At 54.3% G+C, this 27,605-nt stretch overlaps 2 protein-coding genes across 2 annotated transcripts; both read right to left on the bottom strand.

The window, feature by feature from the left end:
* Nucleotides 1-2,399: 2,399 nt before the first annotated feature.
* LOC138817644 (caspase-14-like) lies at nt 2,400-5,071 on the bottom strand. The gene is made up of 6 exons (XM_070008145.1): nt 5,036-5,071; nt 4,220-4,369; nt 3,899-4,124; nt 3,209-3,325; nt 3,010-3,113; nt 2,400-2,669 (listed from the first exon to the last, which is right to left on the bottom strand). The coding sequence occupies exons 1-6, from the start codon at nt 5,069-5,071 to the stop codon at nt 2,565-2,567; spliced, it is 738 nt and encodes a 245-aa protein (XP_069864246.1). The 3' UTR covers nt 2,400-2,564.
* Nucleotides 5,072-18,290: 13,219 nt separating this feature from the next.
* On the bottom strand, nt 18,291-23,093 carry LOC138817577 (tektin-like protein 1). The gene is made up of 7 exons (XM_070008035.1): nt 22,518-23,093; nt 21,733-21,837; nt 21,220-21,418; nt 19,484-19,650; nt 19,286-19,381; nt 19,094-19,207; nt 18,291-18,570 (listed from the first exon to the last, which is right to left on the bottom strand). Exons 1-7 carry the CDS (start codon nt 23,091-23,093, stop codon nt 18,370-18,372), a joined length of 1,458 nt encoding a protein of 485 aa, XP_069864136.1. The 3' UTR covers nt 18,291-18,369.
* Between the last annotated feature and the right edge of the window lie 4,512 nt (nt 23,094-27,605).

The following is a 27,605-nucleotide window of genomic DNA, read 5'->3' as shown; positions in this document are numbered from 1 at the left end:
CCTCGTTTCTCTCGATTGATCAGCTATCAGAGCAATTTCGTCAACACTTGCAATACAGTCCTTCTGTATAACCAACTGCTCAGAATGAAGGTGGACCAGTTTGTGTCCTCAATTTTCAAAGCCAGGTGCTGGTGGCTCACGCCTGTCATCCTCATTCCTCAGGAGGCTGAGATCTAGAGGATCGTGGGTCGAAGCCAGCCCCAGGCAGGAAAGTCCATGAGACTATCTCCAATGAACTACCGAAAAATAATATCCAGAAGTGGAGCTGTGGCTCACGGGGTAGAGCAATAGCTCTAAGTGAAAAAGTTAAGGGCGGGTGCCAGGCCTTCAGTTCAGGCTCGGGACTGGCCCCTCCCCCACACAGTGTGCTTGAAAGAAATCTGCTTTTAGTAAAATCCCAAGGGCAGGAATCCACTGAGCATCCTTCATGCGGACAAGAAGCCCTCGGACTTCTGCTCCATAAGACCCCATCGAAGTCACATCTTCAATACTGCGGGACTCACTCAGCACGCATTAAACAATATGTTGCTGGGCTCTCTCTGGCAGCTCACGTCTATGATCCCAGCTACTCAGGAGGCTGAACTCTGAGGATCACGGTTCCAAGCCAGCCCACTGGGGCAGGAAAGTCCATGAGACGCTTATCCTCCAACGAACCACCACAAGTCTGGAAGTGGAGATGGAGCTCAAGGGGTAGAGTGCCAGTGTTGAGCAAAAGCGGCTCAGGGACAGAGCCAGGCCCTGAGTTCAAACCCCAGGACTGGCAGGAAATAAAAGTCATGGCTGGGAAGGATACAAATAATCCGGCAAGTGCCCCTTCCTGGATGCAGAACAGAGAGCAACTTCCAGGATGCATCTTTGTTCACTGTGATTTGATTAGTCATGTCTGTCACTGGCACCAGGCTGGAAATGGTGGCTCACTGGCTACGTATGTGTGTTCCTGGGGCCTGGTGAGCTCCCACGTGCCGGGCAAGGCACTGTTCCATGGTCAGAGGCCTCCTGGGGAATATTCTGGACAGGGAACAATTGTATACAACATCAATATTTTTATTATTTCATTATTATGATTCTAGTGTACAGAGGGGTTACTGTTATACAAGTTGGGTGAGGGGTGCATATCTTTTTGAACAATGTTACCCTGTTCCTTGTTCACACACAGACCTTCGCCCCCAAGTTGTAGGGATCCTTTTTTGTTGATGTGAATTTATTTTTTCCAGTCTTGTCTGCAGGGCCTGTGCTCTGTCCCTGGAGCCTCTTTGTGCTCAAGGGGAGCGCTCTACCATTTGATCCACAGGACCATTTCTGGCTTTTTCTGCTTATGTGGTGCTGAGGAATGGAATCCAGGGCCTGCAAGGCAAGCAAGGCAAGCGCTCTACCACTGAGCCACCTTCCCAGCCCCTACTTATTTGTTTTGTACTGGTTCTGGGGCTTGAATTCAGGGCCTGGGTGCTGTCCCTAAGCTCTCCCCCCACCAAGGCTAGTGCTTTACCACTTGAGCCACATCTCCACTTTGGGTTTTTGCTTGTTAACTGGAGCTAAGAGTCTCCCAGACTTTCCTGCTCAGGCTGACATAAGAATGGCATCCTCTAATTTCAGCCTCCTGAGCAGCCAGGGTGACAGGCGTGAGCCGCCGGTGCACGCCTCAGATTTGTGGTTTGAACAAGGATTCCCACACATGTCTTGCTAAGTTCAGCAGCTGTTTATTGATCATTCCTTATGTCCATCAACGGCCCTTCCCTCCCTCCAGCTGCTGCTGATTCCCGGCATTCGGCTCACCCTGGGTCAGAGGACAGAATGAACTGGAAGGAGTGTTAGGAATGATTCTGTGTGTGTGTGTGGGGGAGAAGAAGCATTGTCCTCATAAACCGACATGTTGAGTTGGCTCCCCTTCAATGATCATACATTTCCAAAGAGAGTGAGAAGAAAGAGAAATGTTTTATGCTGGATGAAGACTTGGAAAAATGACAGTGGAATTAAAGTTAGACCCGAGTCTACTTCCGTCATCCTGTGTGGCATTTGATCAATTATTGAACCTCTCTGGGCGTCAGTTATATGGGCTGTGGAAAAGAACAGAGATACGGGGTGAGGGGTGCCCTGGAGCCCCGGGGTGCTCTGATGGAGCATGGAAGATTCGAGAATAGAGAGAGACAGTGGTGGAATTTTCTTGGAGAGTGCCCAGAATGCAGGGTATTAGAAAAAGTAGAGGAGGCAGTTCCAAAGCGGAGAGAGAGGGAAGAGAGAAAGAGGAGATAGAAGAGAGAGAAGATAAGCAGGAGGAGGGGGAGGAGGAGGAGGGGAAGGAGGGGGAAGGGGAGGGGGAGGGGGAGGAGCAGGAGGAGCAGGAGGAGGAGGAGGAGGAGGAGAGCAAGCTTGGGTTTGAGAGTGGATACTGTGTGGTTTGATTGTGGAGAGGAAGAACAATGAAGAGACTAGGTGGGTGCACTCCGTGCCTGGGTGAGTGGGGTACCCCCAGCGCCTGGCCCGCTCTGGCCGGGGCGGGGTTCGCCGGGAGGGGACACAGAGAAGGAGCAGGGTGGCTGGTGGCGCTGTCAGCGGGCTCTGGGGTTTCATTGGAGGTAGAGCCGTTTGCGGAGGGTGCTCATGATTTCGGGGTTCACTTTCCTCACTCTGCCTTCCTGCACCAGCTCTGCCTCCGCCATGCGCCGGGTCACCTGCAATCACACGTGTCACTGAGGGGACCCGGCCCTGGGGGGAGCAGGGCGCCCCGCCCTCAGCTGCTCAGCAAAGGCGGGCGCTCTACCACCCGAGCCACAGCGCCTCTTCCAGTGTTCTGGGGGTTCATGGGAGATCAGAGTCTCCCGGACGTTCCTGCCCGGGCTGGCTTTGAACCGCGATCCTCAGATCTCAGCCTCCTGAGTAGTAGACATTTCCGTTTCTTTTTTGTCTGGGTGGGATTGGGCTGGGTGGGGGTGGGGATGGAGAGACTGGGGGGGAGGGGGCTGCTGGGGTCCCACCTTGCTCAGGCCTTGCGCCACCTTCGCCCCACATTACCTCGGTGAGCAGCTCCAGGACGGGCCCTTTCTTCTTGGTGAACACATCCACCAGCGTCTGGATGAAGCTCGACCCTTTCTGCTCATGCCTGTAGGCGATGTGCCCTGGGGTGGGGTGGGAGAGGCGCTCGGAGGGGGGGCGCTGGCGGGAGGGGGGAGAGCACCCGCCCACCCCGGGCCAACGGCCAGGGAGCGCGTACCCTCCATGGTGGCGTAGACGTGCACTGTGTCTGTGTACGTCGGGATGGTCTGGGGGTGCTCCTGCTCGATCACGGCCACCTGGTCCCCGCCGATGGCTTCACCGAGGTCCCTGTGTTCTGGAACACCAAAGAGGAGCGAGCTGCGTCAGAGGGGCCCAGGGGCCGCCGGGGGGTGGGGGGAGGGCCTGGGGTGTGTGCGTGTGTGTGTGTGTGTGTGTGTGTGTGTGCACGCACGCGTGTGTGCTCTCAGCTGGGGCTCAGGATGGAGGAGGGATGGATGAAGGATATGACGGATGAAGGGTACGTCGTATGCCTGTCATCTCAGCCCTTGGGGGAGGCAGAGATCTGGAGGCCCGTGGTTTGAGGCCCTGACCTGGGCATGATTTGTGGGAGCCTAATATTACTTGAAAGTAACATGGGGAGCCGGGCGACGGTGGCTCACGCCTGTCATCCTAGTTCTTCAGCAGGCTGAGATCTGAGGATCACGGTTCAAAGCCAACCCTGGGCAGGAAAGTCCCTGAGACTCTGATCTCCAATGAGCCACTAGAAAGCCGGACGTGGGGCTGCGGCTCAGCGGTAGAGCGCTGGCCTGGAGCTGCAGAGCGCAGGGACAGCGCCCGGCCTTGGGCTCGAGCTCCGGGCCTGGTGTAGCGCGCAGGCCGCGGAGCGGCGCGGTGTGGCGGGCCTCACCTCCCCGGCAGGCCTGCACCATGAACAGCTTGGGCTTCCCCCGCAGCGCCGCACAGTTCTTGTTGTTCAGGGCCGCAAAGAGGTTGTCCAGCTCCACCATCTCCTCGTCCACCCCCCTGAGCAGCCCCTCGTCCCCGTGGGCCATGAGCACCACGAAGGCGCAGCTGACCGGCTCCGCCCAGCCGTCCAGGGTCTCCTGGAATGTTTTCATCTCTTCTAGAAATTGCTGGAAGGGAGAGAGGTGAGGCTGAGCTGGGCTCTGGCCCAGGCCTCGCTGTGGCCCCTGCCCCCCCCCCGTGCCCATCCCCCCCAGTCCAGTACCCGCCCAGTGGGGTTTTCCTTCGTGGTGTTTTCAAATCTCAGCTGGCGGAACATGCGCTCCAGGGCGTCCAGATCCACCTCGGAACCTTCTCGCTCTTCAGTGACGCACAGCGTGAGGGCCAGGCGGGCGCCTGACATGTCGTATGTCTCCTGGGACCCCACATGACAGTAGGCGTCAGCAGGGCCGGGACAGGCAGGGAGACAGTGGGGCGTGGCCGGGAAAACGTGGGGCGCAGGACCCGGGAAGGGGCTCCGTGCTACAGAGCTGGCCTAGCATGCGTGAGGCCTGGGTTCGATTCCTTAGCTCCACACACACAGGAAGATCAGGAAGGGCGCTGTGGTTCAAGTGGTAGAGCGCTCGCCTTGAGCAGAAGAAGCTCAGGACAGCGCCCAGACCTGAGTTCAAGCCCAGGTCTGACCAACAACAAAAAAACAACAAGAAGAACAACATGGGGTCTAGTGATCCTGACATTTCAGATTAAATAAAGTAAGTGAGAAACAAGCAAGTATATCCCAAATAGAACATGGAGTGTGGACTACAGAATTATTTGTTACCTGGGCACAGTTCACACTCAACTGTGAATTTTGTGTGTGTGTGCACACGCGCGTGTGCGTGTGTGTAAGTGTGTGTACATGTGTGCTGGTCCTCGGGCTTCAACACTGTTGCTCCCCACACCTCCCTCCTCCCCACGTCCCCCCTCCCCACGTCCCCCCTCCCCATGTCCCCCCTCCCCACACCTCCCTCCTCCCCACGTCCCCCCTCCTCACGTCCCCTCTCCCCACACCTCCCCGTCACCCCTCCACTGCCCCGCACACCTCCTCCAGAGGCTGAGGCTGGATCTCTGCTTCCATCCCGGCGTGGGCTTGCGGGCGGCGGCTGGACACAAGCTCGGGCTGGCCGTCTGGGAGCTGTGAGGATGGCGGTGGGGAATTGTTCCGGGCTCAGCCCGGGCACAGGTGGCCGCCCCGGCACGGGGCCTCTCGGAAAGCACCGCTGCGGCCAGGCCCTGCACCCGAGGCCCTCGGAGCCGGCAGCTCCCGCCACAGCCGCAGCTCTGCGGGGCCCTGGGGGACGGGGCGACCGGGGTGACGGGCTGGGGGACTGTGAGGAGGGGCTTCAGGGCTCAGGCTTAAGATGAGAGTTCCATGAATGTGAGGAGCATTGCTGTGTGCGTGTGTGTGTATGTGTGCGTGCGTGTGTGTCTGCGTGTGTGCATGCGTGTGTGTGTAGCATTGCTCTGTGTGTGTGTGTGCATGTGTGTGCGTGCGTGTGTGTGTAGCATTACTCTGCGTGTGTGTGTGTGTGTGCGTGTGTGTGTGTGTGTGTGTAGCATTACTCTGTGCGTGTGTGTGTGTGTGTGTGTGTGTGTGCGCGCGTGGTCCTCGGGTTTGAACTCGGGGCCTGGGCGCTGTCCCTGAGCTTCTTTGTTCAAGGCTGGCGCTCTACCACGTGAGCCACATGTCTACGTCTGTCTTTTTTTGGTGACTTATGGAAGATAAGAGTTCCATGGACTCTTCTGCCTGCACCTCCATCCTCAGCGGTCAGCCTCCTGAGCAGCTGGGATGACAGGCATGAGCCCTTGGGGCTGGGAATATCCTCTGAAGCTGTGCTTCTGTAATGTGAAGAAGTTTGTCTGGCTATCCTCTTTTGGCCTTGAGAAAGTTCTAGCAAAGTGCTAGCAGAAGCGGGGCACCAGGGGTGGGAAGGTGGCTCAGTGGTAGAGCGCTTGCCTTGCATGCCTGAGGCCCTGGGTTCGATTCCTCAGCACCACATAAGCAAAAAGAAAAAAGTGGGAAGTGGCGCTGTGGCTCAAGTGGTAGAGCGCTAGCCTTGAGCTGAAGAGCTGAGGGACAGCGCCCAGGCCCAGAGTTCAGGCCCCATGATCTAGCTACTCAGGAGGCTGAGATTTGAGGATCATGGTTCAAAGCCAGCCTGGGGGGAAAAGTCCATGAGACTCTTATCTCCACTTAACTACTCAGAAAAAGCTGGAAGCGGTGCTGTGGCTCCTGTGGTAGAGCGCTCGCCTTGAGCTGAAGAGCTGAAGGACCGTGCCCAGGCCCAGAGTTCAAGCCCCATGGCAAGAAAAAAAAAAAAAAAAACGAGTCTATCAAAGTGCTCTATTCTTTCAGAGTCCGTGGTGCTCTATGGCTGGATGGAGAGACTTCAGGCACATTCTTGGTATTTTCCCATCACTTTGCTTTACATTATTTTGTATTTTATGTTATTTATTGTTAGCCTGGAGTTTATTGTTAGCGAAGAGTTCCTTGATGATTTTGGTGTCATAATACTTGCCTTGTCTTCCTCTATCATCCGTCCACATCACTCACCTATCTACTCACCTACCATATACTCATCCGTCAACCCATCCAATGATCTTTACATCCATCCATCCACCAATCCATCCACCACCATCCACCCATCCATCCACCATCCACCCATCCATCCACCATCCATCCATCCATCCACCAATCCATCCACCATCCATCCATCCACCAATCCATCCACCACCATCCACCCATCCATCCACCATCCACCATCCATCCACCAATCCATCCACCATCATCCACTCATCCATCTATCATTCATCCATCCATCCATCCATCCACCATCCATCTGTCATCCATCCATCCATCCCATTTATCCATCCACTCATCCATCCACCTTACTTACCCATTCATCTGTCTGTACATTTCTTCATCCATTAACCCATCCACCTATGCATCTATTCACCCACCATCCCTCCATCTACCCACACATCCATCCATCCATCCATCCATCTAGCATCCATCCACTCACCCATCCATCAATCCATTCATCTATCCATCCACTCACCCATCCATCAATCCATTCATCTGTCCATCCACTTACCCATCCATCCACCCATCCATCCACCCAGCACACATTTTCTGAGTATTATGTGTTAAGTACTGGGAATACATGAGTGAAAGGTGGAGGTGAGCCGTGTGTTGTGAAGGAGGAGGAGGTGGAAGTAAGGCTCTAGAACCCGACAAACCAGAATCTCCTCTTGCCTTGGCTCCTCCTGGTGATGTGACCTTCAGTATCTCTGTCCCCTCTCTGAGTCTTGTTTTCCCACCTGAACACAAAGGACCGGAGGGAGAGGGGGATGCATGCTTCCTTTAAGTGTAGCAATGAAGCAAGGTAGGCTTTAGGATTCCCACGGCCCCATCTGCTTTTGCCTGCATTACGAAGCAGCATATTAAAAAAAAAAAAGTGCCAGGCACTGGTGGCTCCCGCCTGTCATCCCAGCTACTCAGGAGGCTGAGATCTGAGGATCGAGGTTCAAAGCCAGCCTGGGCAGGAAAGTCCGTGAGGCTCATCTCCACTAAATCACTTACAAAAGGCTGGAAGAGACGCTGTGGCTCACGTGGTAGAGCGCTAGCCTTGAGCAAAAGGAGCCCAGGGACAGCGCCCAGGCCCTGAGTTCAAGCCCCAGGATTGGCACCCAAACAGACAAACAAAAAACCAAAACATGAACAAAGCAAAAAAAAAAAAAATCCAAGAACACATCCAGTGTTTAAATTGATTCCTTTTTGAAAAAACAAACAAACCCCCAAATCCTCCTGGAGTCGCTGTACAAAGAAAGGAGTTGTCATTCACCCAGGTGATGCGGGAGACCCCTCCTTTCAAACATCCTTCACTCCGGGAAGTGGCCTGGGCCGCTGCTGGGTGGAGCGGAGGGAGGGGGCATGGCCATCACTCACCTTGATGCCCGCTGCTCTCCCGGCTCGCGGCTCAGGCCAGTGGAGTGGGCTCTTCCCGGCTTCCTCCCCAGAGCGCCGCCTGTGACGGCTAGTCCCTTTTATTGCCACCAAAGCTTCTGCCACCTCCTGACTCCAGTCAGGACACACCCAGGGCCCGGCCTGGGTGTAGAAATCGTCAGCCACCCATGGAGTGAGGCCTGGCGCGCTCGGCGTGGAGAACACCCCCTGGCAAAGCTGGCTGCCGCCTGGCGTGCCCGATCCCTTGATCCTGTGTGTGTGTGTGTGTGTGTGTGTGTGTGTGTGTGCCGGCGCGCACGTGCCCCAGCTAACCTCGCAGCCTGTGGGAGGGAGGTGAGCGTGGCGCCTCTGCTTGGCAGATGGGGAAATCGAAGCCCACAGTTGGGACATTGGAATGACTGCTTGAGCTCAGCCAGCTGGTAACTGGCACAGTTGCCACCCAGGGCCAGGGCGGTGGCATCCGGCTGCTTCCATGGAGATTCGCTGCCCCCCCCAGTATCAATCAGTATTTCATTTTATTTCCATGATTTTTTTTGTGGGGGTTGGTGGTAGGGCTTGAACTCTGGGCCTGGGCGCTGTCCCTCAGCTCTTCAGCTCAAGGCGAGCGCTCTACCACTTGAGCCACAGCGCCACTTCCGGTTTTCTGGTGGTTCTTTGGAGATCAGAGTCTCACAGGAACTTTCCTGCCCGGGCTGGCTTTGAACCGCGATCCTCAGATCTCAGCCTCTTGAGTAGCTAGGATGACAGGTGGGAGACACTGACATCCGGCTTATTTTTGTGATTTTTAAAAAAATGTTCCCAGCTTTCATTCACCTACCACGGGGCTTGACCACAGAAAGTGTCCAACTCAGGGGCTTTTCCTTATTTATTTTATTTCCTATATTTACTGATTGGAGTCCTTACCACATGCCATTCTAGAATATTCTCATCATCATCTCAATAGGTAACCATGTGTAAACCACATGCCATTCTAGAATATTCTCATCATCTCAATAAGTAACCATGTGTAAAACCAGGCACCAGTGTGCACACCTATAAATCCTAGCTACTCAAGGAAGCTGAGTCCTGAGGATCCCAGCTCAAAGCCTGCCTGGGGTAAAAGTCCATGGCAGACCCTGAGTTCAAGCCCTCATACTGGTGTACACACACACACACACACACACACACACACACACACACACACACACACTTGAGCACACAACAGAGACACTCACCCACCCGTGATTACTGTCGCTCCATTCACAACCCCCACGCTGTGTGCACTCAGCTTACACGTCCACCTGCTGATGAATGGATGGAGCTACCCAATGGAAGAATGAAATGAAGCCAGGCACTGGGGGCTCACACCTGTCATCCTAGCTACTCAGGGGCCTGAGAACTGAGGATCACAGTTCAAAGCCAGCCTGGGCAGGAAAGTCTGTGAGCCTCTTTTCTCCAATGAGCCACAAAAACACAGAAGTGGTGCTGTGGCTCAAAGTGGTAGAGGGTTAACTTTGAGCGAATGAGCTCAGGGATGGCAGCCAGGCCCGAGTCCCAGCCCCATGATTGACCAAAAACCCAAACCAAACCAAACAAAAAGAACAAAATCATTTGCAGGGAAAAGTGTGTGAGACTGGAGATGATCATGTTGAGTGAGATAAGCCAGATTGGAACTCACTGGGAGCTATTGAATGATACGGGGTAAAGGGTGAGGGAGATGGGGTCTAGGAGGAGGGGTCGGTGGATTGGAGTTCTTCATCTGCATGTGTTTTATACTGTGCGGCACCAAGTAACATGCACTCAAACAACGGACAGGGTCAGGTATGGGTGACTCACGCCTGTAATCTCAGCTACTCAGGAGGCTGAGATCTGAGGACTGAGGTTTGAAGCCAGCCCTGGGCAGCCCTGAGGGGCTGTATATGGGAATGCACGGCTTCTTGTTACTAATGGCTGGTCGTGTATCTTTGAAATGCTGCAGTCCAGATGTTCTAGAGAGGTCTACACCGTGTCAGGGTGAGAGGAATTGATTAAGTGGTTCATTATATTAATAAGAGGATCAAACACTCGGTTAGTCAGAGAGAAGACAGCCTGGAAAATCGACTCAGGTGCGGGCACGCTGCTAGAGGATACAGAATTATGAGTTGAAAGGGAAGACACTGAGAATGAATCGGAGTTGTCCAGAAGGACACATGGAAGCCACAGCTTGTAGAGCAGGGGGCCAGACTGAGGAATGGCGGAGGCCAAGGAGGGAGAGAGGACTCGATGGCGGACACCGTGGCTGTGTGGTCACACAGTGAGCTGTGAGGGGCAGTCATGGTGAAGCTTAGTCTGGGAAGGGAGAGAGAAAGCAATACGGTAAGAAGTGAGCCGGGTGCCAGGGCTCACTCCTGTCATCCCAGCTGCTCAGCGGGCTGAGAGCTGAGGTTCGTGGTTCCAAGCCAGCCTGGGCAGGAAAGTCCGTGAGACTCTGATCTCCAATGAACCACTCAGAAAAAGCTGGAAGTGGTGTGTGGCTCAAGTGTTAGAATGCTAGCCTTGAGCACAAAGAGGCTCAGGACAGCGCCCAGGCCCTGAATTCAAGTCCCAGAACCAGGAAAAGAAGAAGGAGGAGGGAGAGGAATAGGAAGAGGAGAGGGAGGAGGAGGAGGAGGGGGAGAGGGAGGAGGAGGAGAAAGAAGACCACGGCGACCACTTAGATGGCAGTTGGCAGGTGAAATGAAGCTCTGGCAGGAGATTGGACCAGCTTGGGGCCATCATCCAGAGTTCTCAGTGCTTTCTGGAGCCACATCGCCTTTACAATGGTGCTTAGTGAGTCTTCCTTCATTGACTGGTGGTGTGGCTCAAGTGGTAGAGTGTTTGCCTAGGAAGTGTGAGTCCTGGGTTCAAATCCCTGTACTGACCCCAAATGAAATAGCCAGAGGCCTTCTGTTTCCAAAAGACAGAGGACACATGAACCATGCGGGGTTGACACAAATGAGCAGCCATGATGCGCAGTGCAAATCCGTAACTAGAAAGACCTGGGGACTCAACTACCACTCTTGTTCTTATTTGTTTATTTATTTGTTGTGCCAGTCCTGAGGTTTGAACTTGGGGCCTGGGCACTGTCTCTGAGCTTATATTGCTCAAGGCGAGCACTCTACCACTTGAGCCACAGCGCCGCCACTTCTGGTTTTCTGGTGGTTCACTGGAGATCAGAGTCTCATGGATTTTCCTGCCTGGGCTGGCTTTGAATCAGGATCCTCAGATCTCAGCATCCTAAATCGCTGGGATTACAGGTGTGAGCCACCGGTGCCCAGCTGATCATTTCTGGAGAGTGGTGAGGGAAGGTGTTTCTCCGTGCCCTGCTTTCTGAGTCCCATTTCTCCCTGGGAGGTGGCAGGATGATCGGCCTCCACACTGGGTCAGAGACCAGCACACACTCAGATCCCGCATGGCCCTCCTGGGCAAGCACACCCCTCCATGCCTCCCTGCAGCCTTTCTCTGTCTGTTTGCCTGGATCAGAAACCTATTTTTTTTTTTTTGGGTCCAGACGTGGGGCTTGAACTCTGGGCCTGGGCGCTGTCCCTCAGCTCTTCAGCTCAAGGCTAGCGCTCTACCACTTGAGCCACAGTGCCACTTCCCGCTTTTTTTGTTTTTTGCTTATGTGGTTTGCTGAGGAATTAACCCAGGGCCTCATGCATGCAAGGCAAGTGCTCTACCACTGAGTCACTTTCCCAGCCCCATATATATATATATTTTTTATCACCAGCATAGTATTCCCCCCAGGCCTCCCTTTTACAGAGATGGTGGTGGGAGAGGGTGGCTGAGCCCCAACCTGTGGCCAGCGTCCCACCAACCCAGGCTGCCTGGAGGATCAACAACTCACCAGGACAATAAGAAGAGGTGACAGGTTGTCAGGCAGGAGTGAGTCAGCCACGTCTGGGGGATGACGCCCAGAGCCAGGAATTCGCTCTCCCCCCTCCCTCTCCCCTCCCTCCCTCTCCTCTCTCCCTCCCTCCCTCTCCCTCCTGGAATGTGTCAAAAGTTTTGCAACTCAAGGAGGAAGGGCAGTGGTGGAGTTTCCCAAGATCCCGGATCCCAGACGCCCACTTAGAATGTCTCATTTTATTTCCCCTGAAGTTCACGTTGTTTTGAAAAGAGAAATAGCTTCCCTCTGGTATTGATAACGAGAAAACAATCTGAATATGTTCAGGCGCAGTAGAAATACCGGTACCTTGTTATTGTTGGATGGAACTTCTGATTGTTGAAAGAATAATAGCAAGGATGGCCGTCGGTATTGTTTCAGGGCTGGAGTTGGAACCTGGGACCTCACACGGGCTCCGCCAGGACTCTGTGACCCCACTGTGCCCGTAGCCCCCAAATCCTGCTTCCTTCTTTCTTTTTTTTCTTCTTTTTACTTTATTTTTTTATTGCAAAAATTCTGTATAGAGGGGTTACAATTACATGGACAAGATAATGAGTACATTTCTTACCAAGCATTGTAGGCTCCTCCTTTGTTTCCCTTTCCTATCCCTTCCCATCCTCCCCCTGCCCCCCCCTCAATCCTTCCCCCCACCCCCCCTCCCCACCCCCGCACCAAAGTTGTAAAGTTCCTTTTTTACATAACGACTTGTACATCTCATTGTTGCATTGGGTCCACCTGTATCCCTATTTAAACTATTTGTTTTTTCCCTTCCCCTCCAAAATTACACTGACCTCAAATACAGTGAAAGCAGGGGTTATACTGTGGGGGAGGGACATACAAAGCAACAAAGAAATAATCTTATAAATCTGTTAGAAACAATTCCATGAAAGAAAAAAAACATTTGAATACATATCTTAGGGTTCATTTCCCTAACATCACCTTATCTGACCTTTTCTGCTTGACTCAGACATATACTAGTTATTGCAAATAAGGGAAACCATGGGACCTATGTTTTCTTTGGGCCTGGCTTACTTCACTTAATATAATTTTTTCCAAGTCTTTCCATTTCCTAACAAATGCGGCAATGTCATTCTTTCTGATGGAGGCATAGAATTCCATTGTGTATATATACCACATCAAATCCTGCTTCTGAAATTTGCATTTACTCCTCTTTTATTCTAATGAATGACACAGGTTTTATTAACTGCCATCTTCCCGCAGTGGATGGTTTTCCTCCTTGATTATCAGTGCCTGGCTAGTGCTGGGGCTTTGAACCCAGGGAGCCTGGACCACTTTAGCCATCCTCCCAGCCCGTTCTGCCTTCGTGTTCCCTCTCTCCTTCCCTCCATTCCTTCCCTCCTCCCTTCCTCCCTTCCTCCCTCTGGACTTCCTTCTTTCCCTCCCTCCCCTTCTTTCCTTCCTTCTTTCCTTCCTTCCTTTTCTTCTTTCCTTCCTTCCTTCCTTCCTTCCTTCCTTCCTTCCTTCCTTCCTTCCTTCCTTCTTTTCTCCCTCCCGTCCTCCCTCCCTCCCTCCTGCACACACATCCACATTGTTCCAATATCTGTAAGTTGGCTATAAATTGTGTGTGTGTGTGTGTGTGTGTGTGTGTGTGTGTGTGTGTGTGTGTGTGTGTGTGTGTGTGTGTGTGTGTGTAAGGCTGATGGAAGCGGGGCACACACAGGTGAGGAGTCTGGAGCAGTAGATCACTTGGTGGAAAGCACAGAGGAGCGCACTGTGGAAGGCTGCTCACTCTGGAATCCAACTCCAAAGGCGCCATCCCAGTGACTTGAACTAGGGCACACTCTGGTGACTCGGTTTCCTCATCTGGAAAGATGAGACAGCTGTGCCCACCGTGGTGGAGCGTGGTAGGGGCTTCCTGTTTCTGACACACGAGGGAAGCAGTGGCTTTTACTCAGCAAACCCTACACCTTCTTTTGCTGCGTGTCTAGTTGGAGCGAAGGACTGGACATTGTCCCTGCGGGACAGGTGCTCTCTCCCTTGAGCCAGGACCTCTGCCTTTTTTTGCTTAAAATGTTTTCCTATAAGGTTTCATGATGACACAGAGGGAAAGCTGAAGCTCAGCCCTCCTCCTTGTGTACCCTGTATAGCTAGAAGGAGAGAGGGCCCATCACACCCGCCATCTCGTCAGCTTCCCCCCTCAGGCGATGCTCAGATCTCAGCCTCTGAGTAGTGAGGATGGCAGGAGTGAGCCGCCAGGCCCAGCCCCACACACCTTGTGAATATCCTCCTCCTTCCCTCTGCCCTCCGCGCCTCTCTTCATCCCTTTTCTCCAACACGGCTTCTTGAATGGTACTCGGTGGGCAGCTGGTGCGAGGGGCAGCCCGGACTCCCGGAGGCTCAGCGCTGCGTGTGGGTTGGCCTGGACGTGCTCTTGGCGTCTGAGGAGGTGGGCTTGGTCCTCTGGCTGGGGTCATGTGTGCGCTCTCTGGGTTTTCAATGATAAACAAGGAAGAAAGAAAGCCGGGCACCGGTGGCTCCCGCCTGTCATCCCAGCTACTCAGGAGGCTGAGATCTGAGGATCACGGTTCAAAGCCAGCCCAGGCAGGAAGCTGTGTGAGAGTCTTATCTCCAATGAACCATCAGAAAACCGGAAGTGGTGCTGTGGCTCAAAGTGGTAGAGCGCTTGCCTTGAGCTGAAGAGCTGAGGGACAGCGCCCAGGCCCAGAGTTCAAACCCCACGATGGACAAAAACAAAGACAACATGGAAGAAGGAAGGGAAGGAGATTGCCCCAAGCCTCCGCAGGACCCATGAGCAGAGCCAGGTCTCCTGGAGGAGGATGTGTGTCCCCGCGTCCCCGTGGGGTGAGTGACTTAAGATGATGCATGACTTAATCATGGCTGTTTCAGGCGGGCTCCTAATGAGGGGGAGATGAAGATAAAAGAGCAATTATCCGCCTGAGAGCGCGAATACGCACACATGGCCACTGTGGTGTGTTCTTGCAAGGAAGAACTGCAAACATGTTTCTGTGCTCAGGAAAGGGCGGGGAAAGAAATGGGGGAAAATGAGAGGGAGAGGGAGAGAGAGAGAGAAGAGAGGGGGAGGAAGGGGGCAGAAAGTGTCAGGAAAGAGGTCTGGAGTAGACAGTGAGTCCTGGAGGGGCTGGGGGGGGATGCTTGCACAAGATCATTTCTGCCCAGAGCACTGGAGCGCGAGTCCCGGGCTGTCAGCCCCAGTGAGTCAGGGCAGCAGCACGGGGTGAATGCTGAGATCTGTAGGGAGATCCTGCCCTCAGGAGCCAGGACGCCGGAAGTGAGGAGACGGTGGGGTGACTGAGGTTGGGTTTTCTAGATGCTTCCTGGTGGTCTCCTCAGCATGGCGGGGCGTGGAGCTGCTGCTGGGGGGGCATGTTACGGCGTCACACACAGAGGGCTCTCTCCCTTGCACTCCCTCTCTTTCTCTCTGTCTCTGTCTCTCTCTTTCTCTCTGTCTCTGTCTCTGTCTCTCTCTCTCCTCTCATATCAAGAGGAAATGTGGGATTATTTTAGAAAGTTCTTTTTCCCCCATTCCATTTCTTTATATCTCTCTGGCTTCTTCCCTGTCTCCCCTTCCCTTCGCGTTCCTTCCCTTTCCCTCCCTCCCTCCCTGCTCCCTTCCTTCATGTATCTCTTTCTATAGAGATGTGGACTCAACATGGGATATTTGTCTTTTTGACTCTGGCTTATTTTGCTTAATGTGAGGATCCTCAGTTCCATCCATTTTTTGCTACTAATGTCATCATTTCATTCTTTATGGTTCAATAATACTCGTGTGTGTGTGTGTGTGTGTGTGTGTGTGTGTGTGTGATTGTAATTGTGAGATGACCTACTCTTTATTTTATTATTTTTTTGCCAGTCCTGGGACTTGAACTCAGGGCCTGGGCACTGTCCCTGAGCTTTTTTTGCTCAAGGCTAGCACTCTACCACTTGAGCCACAGTGCCACTCCAGCTTTTTCTGTGTCTGTGGTGCTGAGGAATCGAACCCAGGGCTTCATGCATGCTAGGCAAGCGCTCTACCACGGAGCTACCTTCCCAGCCAGAGGTTTTTTTTTGTTGTTGTTGGTGGTCATGGGGCTTGAACTCTGGGCCTGGCGCTGTCCCCTCCCCTCTTCCCCCAACCCCCCCCCCCCGCAAATTGTACCCAGGGTACCAAGGCCAAATACAGTGACAATAGGGGATATACCATAGAGGGGAAAACACGATAGAAAAAAGGAATCATGTAGCACATGGAGAACAACAATGGAGAATCGCCTCTTGTGTCCATGTCTTTCACTTAGCATCGTCTGCCATGGCCAGACACACACAGACAGCGAGCTGTTCTGCTCATCTGCTAACATTATCCTAGCTGTCTACTCATTATTGCAGTAAGGGAACCCAGGGCCCCCATGTTGTATGAAAGGAGAGGTTAGCGCTCGCCGACCACTGTTTGGAGTTTGGATTTCATTCCCTCATGCTGTTCTTCCACCATTGTGACTGGATTCACCTGTGACCCGGCCAGCATCTTGTGGCTTGTCTGGAAAGCCCACACCTGGGGAGGCCACCGAGCTGAAACCTCGGCTCTGAGGCAACTTTGGGGGTTGTGCAAATGCTGCCTGGGTTACGTGCACGCCGAGGTGACAGCTGGGGCTGTGTCAGCCGGGCGAGGGTGGCAGGCTTCCATCCCGTGGGACAAGACGTTGCTTGCAGAGCAGCATTTGCATCCTCATGCAAAGGTTCTGGGAATGGGGACGGGTGACGCTGCATTGCGCAGCCCCAGGAAAAGGAGCTGCAGGCCGGTCCAAACACACAGGGAGGGCTGGGCACGGTGGCTCACGCCTATCATCCCAGCAACTCAGGAGGCTGAGCTGAAGACTGAGGTCTGAAGCCAGCCCAGGCAGGAAAGTCTCCGTGAGACTCTCATCTCCAACTAACTACTCAAAAACTGGAAGTGGCGCTGTGGCTCAAGTGGTAGAGGGCTAGCCTTGAGCAAAATGCAGCTCAGGGACAGCGCCCAGGCTCTGAGTTCAAGCAGCAGAACCAGTGTGTGTACACACTCACACACACACACACACACACACACACACACACACTTGTTTTGCACATGATCTTGCATGTGAGCAGACTGGGCCATGATCTTCCTCATTTGTGTCCCAGGTGGCTGGGACACGTCTGCACTGTGTCCGGCTGCTATTGAGAAGAGGACTCCAGGACTTTTTGCCCAGACAGGATCTGTCTACCTTGTCTGTTTTTAAAAGTGTATATGAATTATCCCAAGGGGTTTCAGTTATTTCACGACCTAAATGACCAGACTGATGTGCAGTTTATGCAGCGAGACACCCTTGTTTATGCTCACTTTATATGAGGGTATTTATTTATTGCCAGTCCTGGGCTTGAACTCAGGGCCTGGGCACTGTCCCTGAGCTTCTTTTGCTCAATGCTAGCACTCTACTCCTTGAGTCACAGCGCCACTTCTGGCTTTTTCTGTGTATGTGGTGCTGAGGAATCGAACCCAGGGCCTCATGCATATGAGGCAAGCACTCTATCACTGAGCCACCTTCCCAGCCCTTTTTAAATTGTGAGTGTGTGTGTATGTGTGTGTATATGTGTATGTGTATATGTGTGTGTGTGTGCATGTGTGTGTGTGAAGTAGTGTGAACTTGGGGCCTGACTCTTCCCAGGCAGGTGCTCTGCCACCTGAACCACACTTCCATGTTCTTAGAAATATTTGTAACATATTCTCTCTGTTGCTATTAAGAGATGACTTTTTTTTGGGGGGTCAGGTCTTGGAGCCTGAACTCTGGGCCTGGGTGCTGTCCCTCAGCTCTTCAGCTCAAGGCTAGCACTCTACCACTTGAGCCACAGTGCCACTTCCGGCTTTTTTCTTATGTGGTGCTGAGGAATTGAACCCAGGGCCTCAGGCATGCAAGGCAAGTGCTCTACCACTGAGCCACCTTCCCAGTCCCAAGAGATGACTTTTTTATGACCATGCTTTTTTTTTTTTTTTTTTAATGTGGTGCTGAAGAATTGATCCCAGGGCCTCAGGCATGCAAGGCAAGCGCTCTACCACTGAGCCACCTTCCCAGCCCCCCCTTTTTTTTTTAAAAAGAACTTTATTTTTATTTACTTCTGCTTATGTGGCGCTGAGGAATCGAACCCAGGGCCTAAGGCATGCAAGGCAAGCGCTCTACCACTAATGCACCTTCCCAGTCCTATGGGGGTGTTTTAAATAGAAAATTATCCAGTAAAAATGTGAAAGGGGGGGGAGTGGAACCCATGGTATTAAATAGACCAGGACGGGGACCCTGTGTCCTTGTCTTGTTGTAGGTGGGAGGCAGATCAGAGAGGGATGATGATGTACCCAAAGTGGCACAGCTTAAAGAAGCCAGGCGACTGAGATTTGAACCTCCAGGGCATCTGGTGCCCCCCCCCCCCGTCTTCCTAATAGCTTTCAGGAATAGGTTTACATGATAAATAGCCTTTTTAATTATAATTCTGCCAGAGGGGGGCTGGGAGGGGGAGGGGCTGGGGGAGGGGTGGGGGGCGCTGGGCCTCAGTGGTGGACCAGCTGCTGGGCCTGCTCGTAGCCCACGTGCGGGTTCTGCTGGCGCCGGCGCAGCCGCACCACGCTGTGGTCTATCTGGTAGCCCATCTCCTTGGCGCCCAGGCACCCGGCCAGCTTGTCCCGCGTGGCCAGCAGCTCCTTCAAGTTCTTCTCCATGAGCATGTTGTGCTGATGGAGCTGGTCGGTGCCCTGGGAGGGGAAGCGGGGGAGAGGGGAGGAGAGAGGCCAGGCTGGGTTCCGGCCAGGCCCTGGGCCGGTGGACCCTGCCGGCCCCCGGCACTGCCAGAGAGGGCTGAATAGAGCTGGGCACGGTGGCTCACGCCTGTCATCCCAGCTACTCAGGAGGCTCTGAGGATCGGGGTTCGAAGCCAGCCTGGGCAAGCAAGGCTGTTGAGACACCCTTATCTCCAGTGAACCACCAACAAAAGCTAGAGGCAGAGCTGTGGCTCAAGTGGTAGAGCACCAGCCATAAGCAAAATGACGACAACAAAGCTCAGGGACAGCGCCCAGACCCGAGTTCACCCAGAGCAAAAACAAACAGAAAGGAGACTCCTGGGAGGCTGGGTTGGAAGGCAGCGTGGTGATCGGTGCGTGTTCCTCTCTCGGCAGTGCGGGGCTGTGAACTCGGGGCCTTGCGCTGTTGGGACGCTGCGTTCTGCCCCTTGAGCCGCGGCTCCTGTCCGTGGTGGGGGGCTGGGTGGGGTGCGCCTACCTGAGCCAGGCGTGTGGCCTCGGGAAGCTGCGTGCCCACGTGCTTCTGGTACATTCGAACCAGGGGTCTGTCCAGTTTCTCTCGGGCCTCCATGTGAGTCTTCAGCATAGGCCCCTGGGGCGGGAGTGGGGGGCAGAGTGTTGGGGGGCGGGGACACTGAGACTCGCAGGCCCCACGCGGGTGTATGCGTACCTTGATGATCCCGCAGGTCACGTACATCTCCTGGCTGAACTTGGTGCAGCGGTGGATGGTGCCCCGCATGAGGCCCAGCGTCATGTTTATCCGCTCCTGGGGGTCGGGGCGCGGGGGGGGGGGGGGCAGGGGGTCGTGGGTGTGGGGGCCCCGCGCCCCCTCCTGGCCCCCACGCCCCCTCCCGCCGCAGCCCTGTACCTTCAGCTCCAGCGTCTCCCGCATCTTCTGCAGGAGCGTGTTGTTCACGCGGTTCCCGATCTGCCGCTGCTGCTCGTCCAGGCCGCTGGAGCCGCGCTCCAGCTCCGCCAGCGCCTCCTTGGACTCCATCAGCAGGCGCTTGGCCTCGAACAGGGCCGTCGCGCAGTCTGGGGGTGCAGGGGTGAGGGTGGGGGGCGGGCCTCCTCCTTCCCTGGCCCCGCCATCCCTCCCCTCCTCCTCCTCTTCTTTTGTGCCCATCCTGGGGCCTAGGCATGGTGTCTTTACCACTTGAGACACAGCTCCACGTCCATTGTCCACCCCCCCCCCCCCCCCCCCCCCCCGTCCTGGGACTTGAACTCAGGACTTGGGCGCTGTCCCTGAGCCTCTTTGGGCTCAAGGCTCTCCCACTTGAGCCACACACCACTCTGGCGTTTCTGAGTTGTTTATTGGAGATAAAGAGTCTTGCAGACTTTTCTGCCCGGGCTGGCTTTGAACCACAATCTTCAGATCTCAGCCTCCTGAGTAGCTGGGATGACAGGTGTGAGCCACTGGTACCTGGCCACGCACTTTCTCAACAACTTCTACTTCCTCCTCCTTCTCCTCTTCTTCTTCCCCCCTCTCCTCTTCTTTCTCCTCCTCCTCCCATCCCTCTTCCCTCCTCTCCTCCTCCAATTCTTCTCCTCTTCCTTCTTTTTCCTCCTCTACTTTCTCCTCCTCCTCTTCTTCTCCTCCCTTTCCCTTCCTCTCTCTCCTCCCCCTTTCCCCTCCCCTCCTTTTCCTCTTTCCTCTCTCTCTCTTTCTCCCTCCTTTTCCTCTCCTGTTGCCCCCTCACCCCTCACACAGAGGCAGGCCATGCACACGGGCAACCGCCTGAGTAGGAATTTTGTTTGTTGAAGCAAAATCTGTGGCTGAACATGGAGAGGAATGTCTAGGGGGAGAAACAGAGCGAACTCTTGCAGGGCCAGGGACTGACGACGCTCACTGGTGGCCGGTGGGTCACACCTGTCACCCTAGTGACTCGGGAGGCTGAGATCTGAGGACCAAGGTTCAAAGCCAGCCTGGGTAGAAAAGTCTGAGAGATTCCTATCTCTGATGAACCATGAAAAAAGCTGGAAGTGAGCCGGCACTGGTGGCTCACACCTGTCAACCTAGCGACTCGGGAGGCTGAGATCTGAGGATCAAGGTTCAAAGCCAGCCAGGGAAGGAGAGTCTTTGAGATTGTCTTTTTTTTTTTGTCAGCCATGGGGCTTGAACTCTGGGGCTGGGCGCTGTCCCTCAGCTCTTGAGCTCAAAGCGAGCACTCTACCACTTGAGCCACAGCACCATTTCTGGTTTTCTGGTGCTTCATTGGAGATCAGAGCGTATGGACTTCCCTGCTTGGGCTGGCTTTGAACCGTGATCCTCAGATCTCAGCCTCCTGAGTAGTTTGGATGACAGGCGTGAGCCACCAGCGCCTGGTTGAGATTACCTTTAATTAATCACCAAAAAGACAGCAGTGGAGCTGTTCAAGTGGTAGAGTGCCAACTTTGTGCTCTCCCCCAAAACAACCCCTCAGGGGCAGCACCCAGGCCCTGAGTTCAATCCCTGGGACAAGTGTCACACACACACACAGAAGCCCTGGGACTAGTATACACACACACACACACACACACACACACACGCCCTGGGACTAGTGTACACACACACACGTGCACGCATGCACGCTGTAACAGAGTCCTCCCTTCTGTGGGGCCTACCTGGGGTGTAGGCACCCACAGGGTCGGGAGGCGGTGTCTTCAGGCCCTGGGTTCGAGGGGTAGGGGCTCGGGAGAGGTCCACCCAGGAGTGGCGGCCGGCCTGCTCCAGGACCTTGTCCAGAGGCTGGTTCATGAGCTCCGCGGCCTGGAGCCGCTCCTGACAGTAGAAGCCCAGCATGTCGCGGCAGGTGGCCAGAGTCTGGGGGCCGGGAGAGCAGGGAATCCGTGATCCTGTCTCTGTCTCTCATCCAGCCAGGATGATGTGCTCAGCCCCTCACAGTTTTGAAGGATGGTGCAGGGTGGGGCACACCCCACCTCTCAGGGCTGTGAGTTTCCTTTTTGCAAAGCGAAGACACCACCACCGCCAGGAGTGCCATGTGAGTGCATGGATCTGCCATTCGTACAGTCTTCGGCGTCCGAATGAGTCAGCCCTTGGACAGCTGGGGGGGGGGGTCCCTTCCCCAGCCCCCAGCAACTCAGCCTCTGCCTAACAAGGGTCAGGTGCCTCCTGACCTTGAGCAAGGTCTCTGTTTTTTCCATGTCCACCTCCACTTTCCTCTTCATGGCCTTCAGCTCCTCTTTCTCCCATTTCAGTGTGCTGTCCACTCTGTCAGGAATCTAAACACCAAGGGGGGGTGGGTGGGTGGTACTGGTGGCTCACACCGGTAATCTTCAGCTACTCAGGAGGCTGAGATCTGAGGATTCTAGATGGAAGTCAGCCAGGGCAGGGAAGTCATTTAATGAGATTCTTATTGGAGAATTCATCACTGAAAACCTGAATGTGGAGCTGTGGGTTCAAGTGGCAGAGTACCAACCTTGGGTGGAGGGGGAAATAAAGTATGGGGCCACTTGGGCTTTTTCTGCTTATATAGTGCTGAGGAATTGAACCCAGGCCCTCGTGCATGCAAGGTAAGCGCTCTTATCTCCAATTATCCACCAGAAAACCGGAAATGATGCTGTGCACAAGTGGCAGAGCGCTTGCCTTGAGCTGCGAGAGCTGAGCGACAGCGTCCAGGCCCAGGGTTCAAGCCCCACGACTGACCAAAGAGGGTTCTCACATCACAGGGTCTGGCTGCCTTCCCTCCCTCCCTCCCTCCCTCCCTCCTCCTCGACAACACTGGGGACTTGAACTCGTGTTGGTTTTCCAGGCAGAGCCACCAGGCTCTGGCCAGCCTCATGTTGCGATCCTCCTCCTCTCGGCCTCCAGCGTGGCCGGGCAGCCGTCCCTGGCGCTGGGAAGGGGGGTGCGGGCCTGCCCCCTCCCCGCCTGGGGTGCGCCCCGCTCCCTCGCCCCGCACCTTCTCCGAGGCGTGGCGGAAGCTCCGCAGCCGCGTGCTCTGCTCGTTGATCAGCAGCCCCTTGCGCACCTCGCCCAGCCGGCGGTCGCAGCCCTCGCGCATGCGCAGCACGCGCTGCAGCTGCGCGTTGATCTGGCCCTGCGCGCGGCCCAGGCGCGCGGCCGTGAGGCGCGCCCCGCGCGCGTGCGCGAGCACCACCTCGGCGGTCTGCAGGGCGCGCGCGTCGCGGTGCAGCGGCAGCGGCAGGCGCGCGCGCCAGGCGGGCGGCTTGGTCTTCCCGCGCCACAGCGTGACGCCCTCGCCGGGCGGCGGCCGCTCCACCGTGCCGCCGCCCTTGAGCATCTCCACGCGGAAGCGCCAGGGCTCCATGTGCGCGGCGCGGCTCAGGTGCCGCGCCAGGTGCGGGTCGCGCCCGGTGTCGGCCGGCTGCCACATGCCCACGGCCTCCAGGCCGCTGCGCTCCGTCAGCTGCTGCGCGCGGCGCGACGCGGCCAGCGCGGCCTCCCGCCACGCGGGGGCGCCCACGCGCAGGTCCTGCGGGCGCTCGGCGGCGGGCGGGAGCAGCACGGGCGGCATGGCGGCGGCGCGGGCGCGCGGACGGACGGACGGACGCACGGACGGACGCGGGGACCTCGGCCCACCCCACGCACGCACCTCCACCGCTCCGCTTTGGCGCGGAACGCCACGCGCGCCGGTCACCGGGGCGACGCGACGCGGACGCCCGCGGGGTTCCAGGGGGGAGGGGCGGGAAGAGGGGCCCCCTCCCGGGCCGGCCACGCTCGGATCGGAGGATCGCGGTTCGAAGCCAGCCCTGGGTAGGAAGGGAACCACCGGAAGCACCGGCCGGCGGCGGCGGCGCGCGGGGGTGCCTGGGAGCGCCCCGGCCCGGCCCGGCCCGTCACGGACGCCGTGACCGGAGCCTCCGTGGGATCCCGCCTCGAGCGGAAAAACATGAACAAAAAGGGGAAACATGGTCCATTTGTAACAGCAGCGAAGAGGGTCGCGCTGGGACGTGCCGCGTTCTGTCCACGCCGCTCGACTTCGTTATCCCTCCGCACCGGATACTCTCTCAATGTCTCTTTTTCTTTTTGGGGCTGTGTGGGGACTTGCACTCTTCACTGGCTGGCGCTCTGCCACCTGAGCCATGCCCCCAGCCCTTGCATGTCCTTGTGTTCATGGCCGCCTCCTTTCGATACCAGAACCCAGCCTCTGTATCTGAAAGGAGATTTTTTTTTTTCTCTGCCCCATTCCCCGTCATCGCTTGGGAATTGTGGGAACAGGAAAGGGCCTCACCTTTAGATGGCGGGCAAAAGGCCACGCCACAAAACAACCCAAGGTTGAGAGCCAAGGGCTGCCCCCTGGGGACACTGTGGCTGGCCCGGCCACACTTGCACCCTGTCTGCTGTCCTGACCCCTGACCCCTCCCCTCCGATCCCGCTTCTACCTCTGTGGAGCCCAGGGCCTCAGTTGGCTTCCGTTAGCTGAGGGCCTGTGCCACATGGCCATGCCTGGCAGCAAGGGAAGCTGGGAAAGCCACGCCGGAACTTCCTCTTTCTGGGATGGAAGAGAAATGGCTGAACTTCCTGGTTCTGGGATGGGAGAATCAGGGCTGAATTTCTTGTGTCTGGGATGGCAAACTCTTGGCTGATCTTCCTGTTTCTAAGAAAAGTGGAAGCGTGTCCTGGCTGAATTTTCTGATTTTTGGAATGAGAGTCATGGCGGAACTTCCTGGTTCTGGGATGGGAGAATCAGGGCTGAGCTTCCTGGTTCTGGGATGGGAGGAAGAGCTTCTGGCGGCCTATCATAGTCTCTGCCAGGTGGGAAACCCAAGAGACAAGAGCCCGTCCTTCTCTCCTGAGTAATTCTCCATCACACCTCTGTTTCCCGAAGCTTCCAGATGGAATGTCCTCGCTTTTTTCCACTCAATTAAAGTTGCTTCACTTGGTAGTCGGCTCGCTATGCACTCCAGCTGCTCATGATACAAAATTAGAAGTATTTCCTTATTTTTTTCTTCTTCTTCCTCTTCATTTTTTTTTTAACTTTTAATCCATTGCCCACCTTCCACTCCTCGGCTTCCATTAGTCGTTTCCCACCCAGCAGCCAGCGGTAATGTCCTTCAGTGAATCCCAGTGAAGGGAGAATGAAGTCTGCCAGCTCCCTCCTCACAAGGCCTTGCAGTCTGGCTGTTTTCTTCACCTTCCTGAGTGAATTTGTCTTTTATTTCCACCTCATCCCGAAGCCAGTCTCCCTGGCTTATCTCTGTCTTCCTACAATTCTTGGGCTGTTCAACTCTTTTTTTTTAATTTTTAAAATTTTTGCTTATGTGGTGCTGGGGAATTGAACACAGGGCCTCAGGCATGCAAGGCAAGCGCTCTACCACTGAGCCACCTTCCCAGCCCCAAACATTTGTTGTTGGTCGTGGGGCTTGAACTCTGGTCCTAGGCACTGTCCCTGTGCTCTTCAGCTCAAGGCAAGCACTCTACCACTTGAGCCACAGTGCCACTTTGTTCAACTCTTTTGATCAGATCTTGTTATGGATTTTTTTTGTGGGGAAGAGAGGGATGGCTGTTTTTTTTGATTTGTTTTGATATTTCCTCTTTATTTTTATTTTTATTTTTTGTCAGTTGTGGGGCTTGATCTTTGGGCCTGGGCACTGTCCCTCAGCTCTTCAGCTCAAGGCTAGCCTTCTACCACTTAAGCCGCAGTGCCACTTCTGGTTTTCTGGCGGTTCATTGGAGATAAGATTATCACGCCCTTTCCTGCCCAGGCTGGCTTTGAACTACCATCCTCAGATCTTGAGTAGCTAGGATGACAGGTGTGACCCACTGGTGCCCATCTTTCCTCTTAAAATTTTTAAAAATTTGTGTTGGTACTGGGGCTTGAACTCAGGGCCTTGTGCTCTCGCTTACCATTTGAATCACAGCTCCACTTCCAGATTTTTAGCTGGTTAAAAGGAGGTATGACTCTCAAGACTTTTTTTCCCCTAAGCTGCCTTGAACTGTGGTGCTTGGTTGCTTATAGCCAGCCTCTCTTTGGGATATTTTCAAGATATAGGGTCTTGCTTTACTTATTCAGAATATGGCCTTTTTTTTTTTTTTTTTACTCTATTCCCTTGTACTTCCTATGTAAATAGGAATAACGTGAATATACACACATATCCTTCTAACATACTAAAACCCAAATCTTTCTAACTCCGGCCAATAGGGAATTATTCCTTTCTCTATGAAATTACCTCTGTGATTATACACATTTTTTTTAAATAATAGAGGGAACAGTGAAAAATTTCTTTTTGGCTGCCTTCTGAGCTGTGGCCACCTGCTAGAGCAGTTGAGAAGTGTCAAGCAGAGAAGAGAGTTGTGTCCTTGGGCACAATAAGAGTTTAGTGCCAGAGTGGCCGTGGAAGGAGAACCTTCGAAAACTTCTAGTGATTCTTTTCGCCTTTCCTCTTGGCATTACATGGAGATGCCCTTCACACTGCCATCTTGGCAGATAATTATCAGAGACCCCTTTTTAGGTTCCCCGAGGTCTTCCCTTCTGGGGCATGGATTTCTACTTTTAGTAGGTGCCCCCCTTTCTCTCGGAGATAATCACATCCAGTTGGTCTCTCTTCTCAGGGGGACGTGACCTAGAATTTGTTTTGTCTTTGAGAAATGAGGTCGCTTTCCTAGCAGAGGTGTCAGGAGATGCGGGAAGCCCGAGGCTGTGAGGGGAGGTTTTTCCTGGTCACTTCCTGCAAAGGTAGGGATTCAATAGTGACCTGTGGTGGCCAGTGAGTGACAAGGATGGGTCCTCTCCCCCAGGCTCCTGAAATGACCCAAGCAAAGGTCGCCATTGCTCTGTTGGACCTGGCAAATTCCAGTGTCTTTTCCACTTCAGTCGACTGGACCTTTAGGGTACTATCTGAAATTGTTGATGTCCCTGAGTCTTCTTATATAGATACTTTGCACACTTAAAAGCTTTATTTATTTACTTTAGGTCTCTCACTAGATGGTTGTTGAGATTGGGAGAGAAATGTCTGAACTTCCTGTTTCTGGGATGGGAGAATTATGGCTGAACTTCCTGTTTCTGGGATGGAAGAGTCACATAGTTTATTTGCTTGTTTATTTACTTATTTAGTGCTGGTACTGGGCCTGGGTACTGTCCCTTAGTTTTCTTTTTTGTTTTTGTTTTTGGTCGGTTGTGGGTCTTGAACTCTGGACCTGGGCGCTGTCCCTCAGCTCTTCAGCTCAAGGCAAGTGGTCTACCGCTTGAGCCACAGTGCCACTTCTGGTTTTCTAGTGTTTTATTGGAGATAAGAGTCTCACAGATGTTCCTGCCTGGCTGGCTTTGAACCTCAACCCTCAGATCTCAGGCTCCTGAGTAGCTAGGATTACAGGCTTGAGCCACCGGCGCCCAGCTGTCCCTTAGTTTTTTTTAAGAACTTTTTTTCCTTAAGGCTAGTGCTCTACCTCTTCCCTTAGCCACAGCTCCATTTCTAGCTTTTTGCTGCTTCCTTGGAATAACAGTTTCACAGGCCTTCCTGCCTGAGCTGGTTTTTTGAGTGGCCAGCCTCTATCTCGGCCTCCTGAGTAAGTAGGATGACAGGCATGGGCCACTTGGCAGACTGGCTCACTTCTCTTTGGGGGTTTCCATTTTATTAATTATTATTACTTAAAAAAAACAACATTAGCTTTGGGCCAGGAATGTGGCTTAGTGGTAGAGCGCTCGCCTAGCAAGCCTGAAGCCCTGGGTTCGATTCCTCAGCACCACATGCACAGGAAAAGCCCGAAGTGGTGCCTGTGGCTCAAGTGGTAGAGCGCTAGCCTTGAGTAAAAGAAGCTTAGGGACAGTGCCCAGGCCCTGAGTTCAAGCCCCAGGACTGACAAAACCCCAAAACAGAACAAAACAAAACCCATTAGCTTTTATTTATTTATTTTTTTAACTGGCACATACAGATTACTGGCATTAACAAGAGAGGACTACCTCAGTATCTGTCCGTGTCAGAAGTTAGTGTGTCTGTGCCTCTAACACCCGCCCTCATTTCTTTGTGTGGAGACCATGGAACAGGCATTCCATGACTGTCAACTCCGGCTGCTCCTGGGGAGTGGA

Source organism: Dipodomys merriami, unplaced genomic scaffold (genome assembly GCF_024711535.1).
Source record: "Dipodomys merriami isolate MVZ:Mamm:240054 unplaced genomic scaffold, mDipMer1.0.p SCAF_70, whole genome shotgun sequence".
NCBI lineage: Eukaryota > Metazoa > Chordata > Mammalia > Rodentia > Heteromyidae > Dipodomys > Dipodomys merriami.
The sequence above is the reverse complement of the archived record's forward strand: the minus strand, read 5'-3'. Positions and strand labels throughout refer to the sequence as shown.

What these genes read in the sequence shown, in the direction of transcription:
- LOC138817644 (XM_070008145.1), bottom strand. Translation starts at nt 5,071, where the DNA reads ATGGAAGCAGAGATCCAGCCTCAGCCTCTGGAGGAG. An exon ending in AGCCTCAGCCTCTGGAGGAG is followed by an intron (nt 4,370 to 5,035) that starts GTGTGCGGGGCA and finishes GTGGGGTCCCAG; the next exon opens with GAGACATACGACATGTCAGG. An exon ending in CGTCTACGCCACCATGGAGG is followed by an intron (nt 3,114 to 3,208) that starts GTACGCGCTCCC and finishes ACCCCACCCCAG; the next exon opens with GGCACATCGCCTACAGGCAT.
- LOC138817577 (XM_070008035.1), bottom strand. Translation starts at nt 23,093, where the DNA reads ATGCCGCCCGTGCTGCTCCCGCCCGCCGCCGAGCGCCCGCAGGACCTG. An exon ending in TCCGCCACGCCTCGGAGAAG is followed by an intron (nt 21,838 to 22,517) that starts GTGCGGGGCGAG and finishes CTTGGTGTTTAG; the next exon opens with ATTCCTGACAGAGTGGACAG. An exon ending in TGACCTGCGGGATCATCAAG is followed by an intron (nt 19,208 to 19,285) that starts GTACGCATACAC and finishes CTCCCGCCCCAG; the next exon opens with GGGCCTATGCTGAAGACTCA.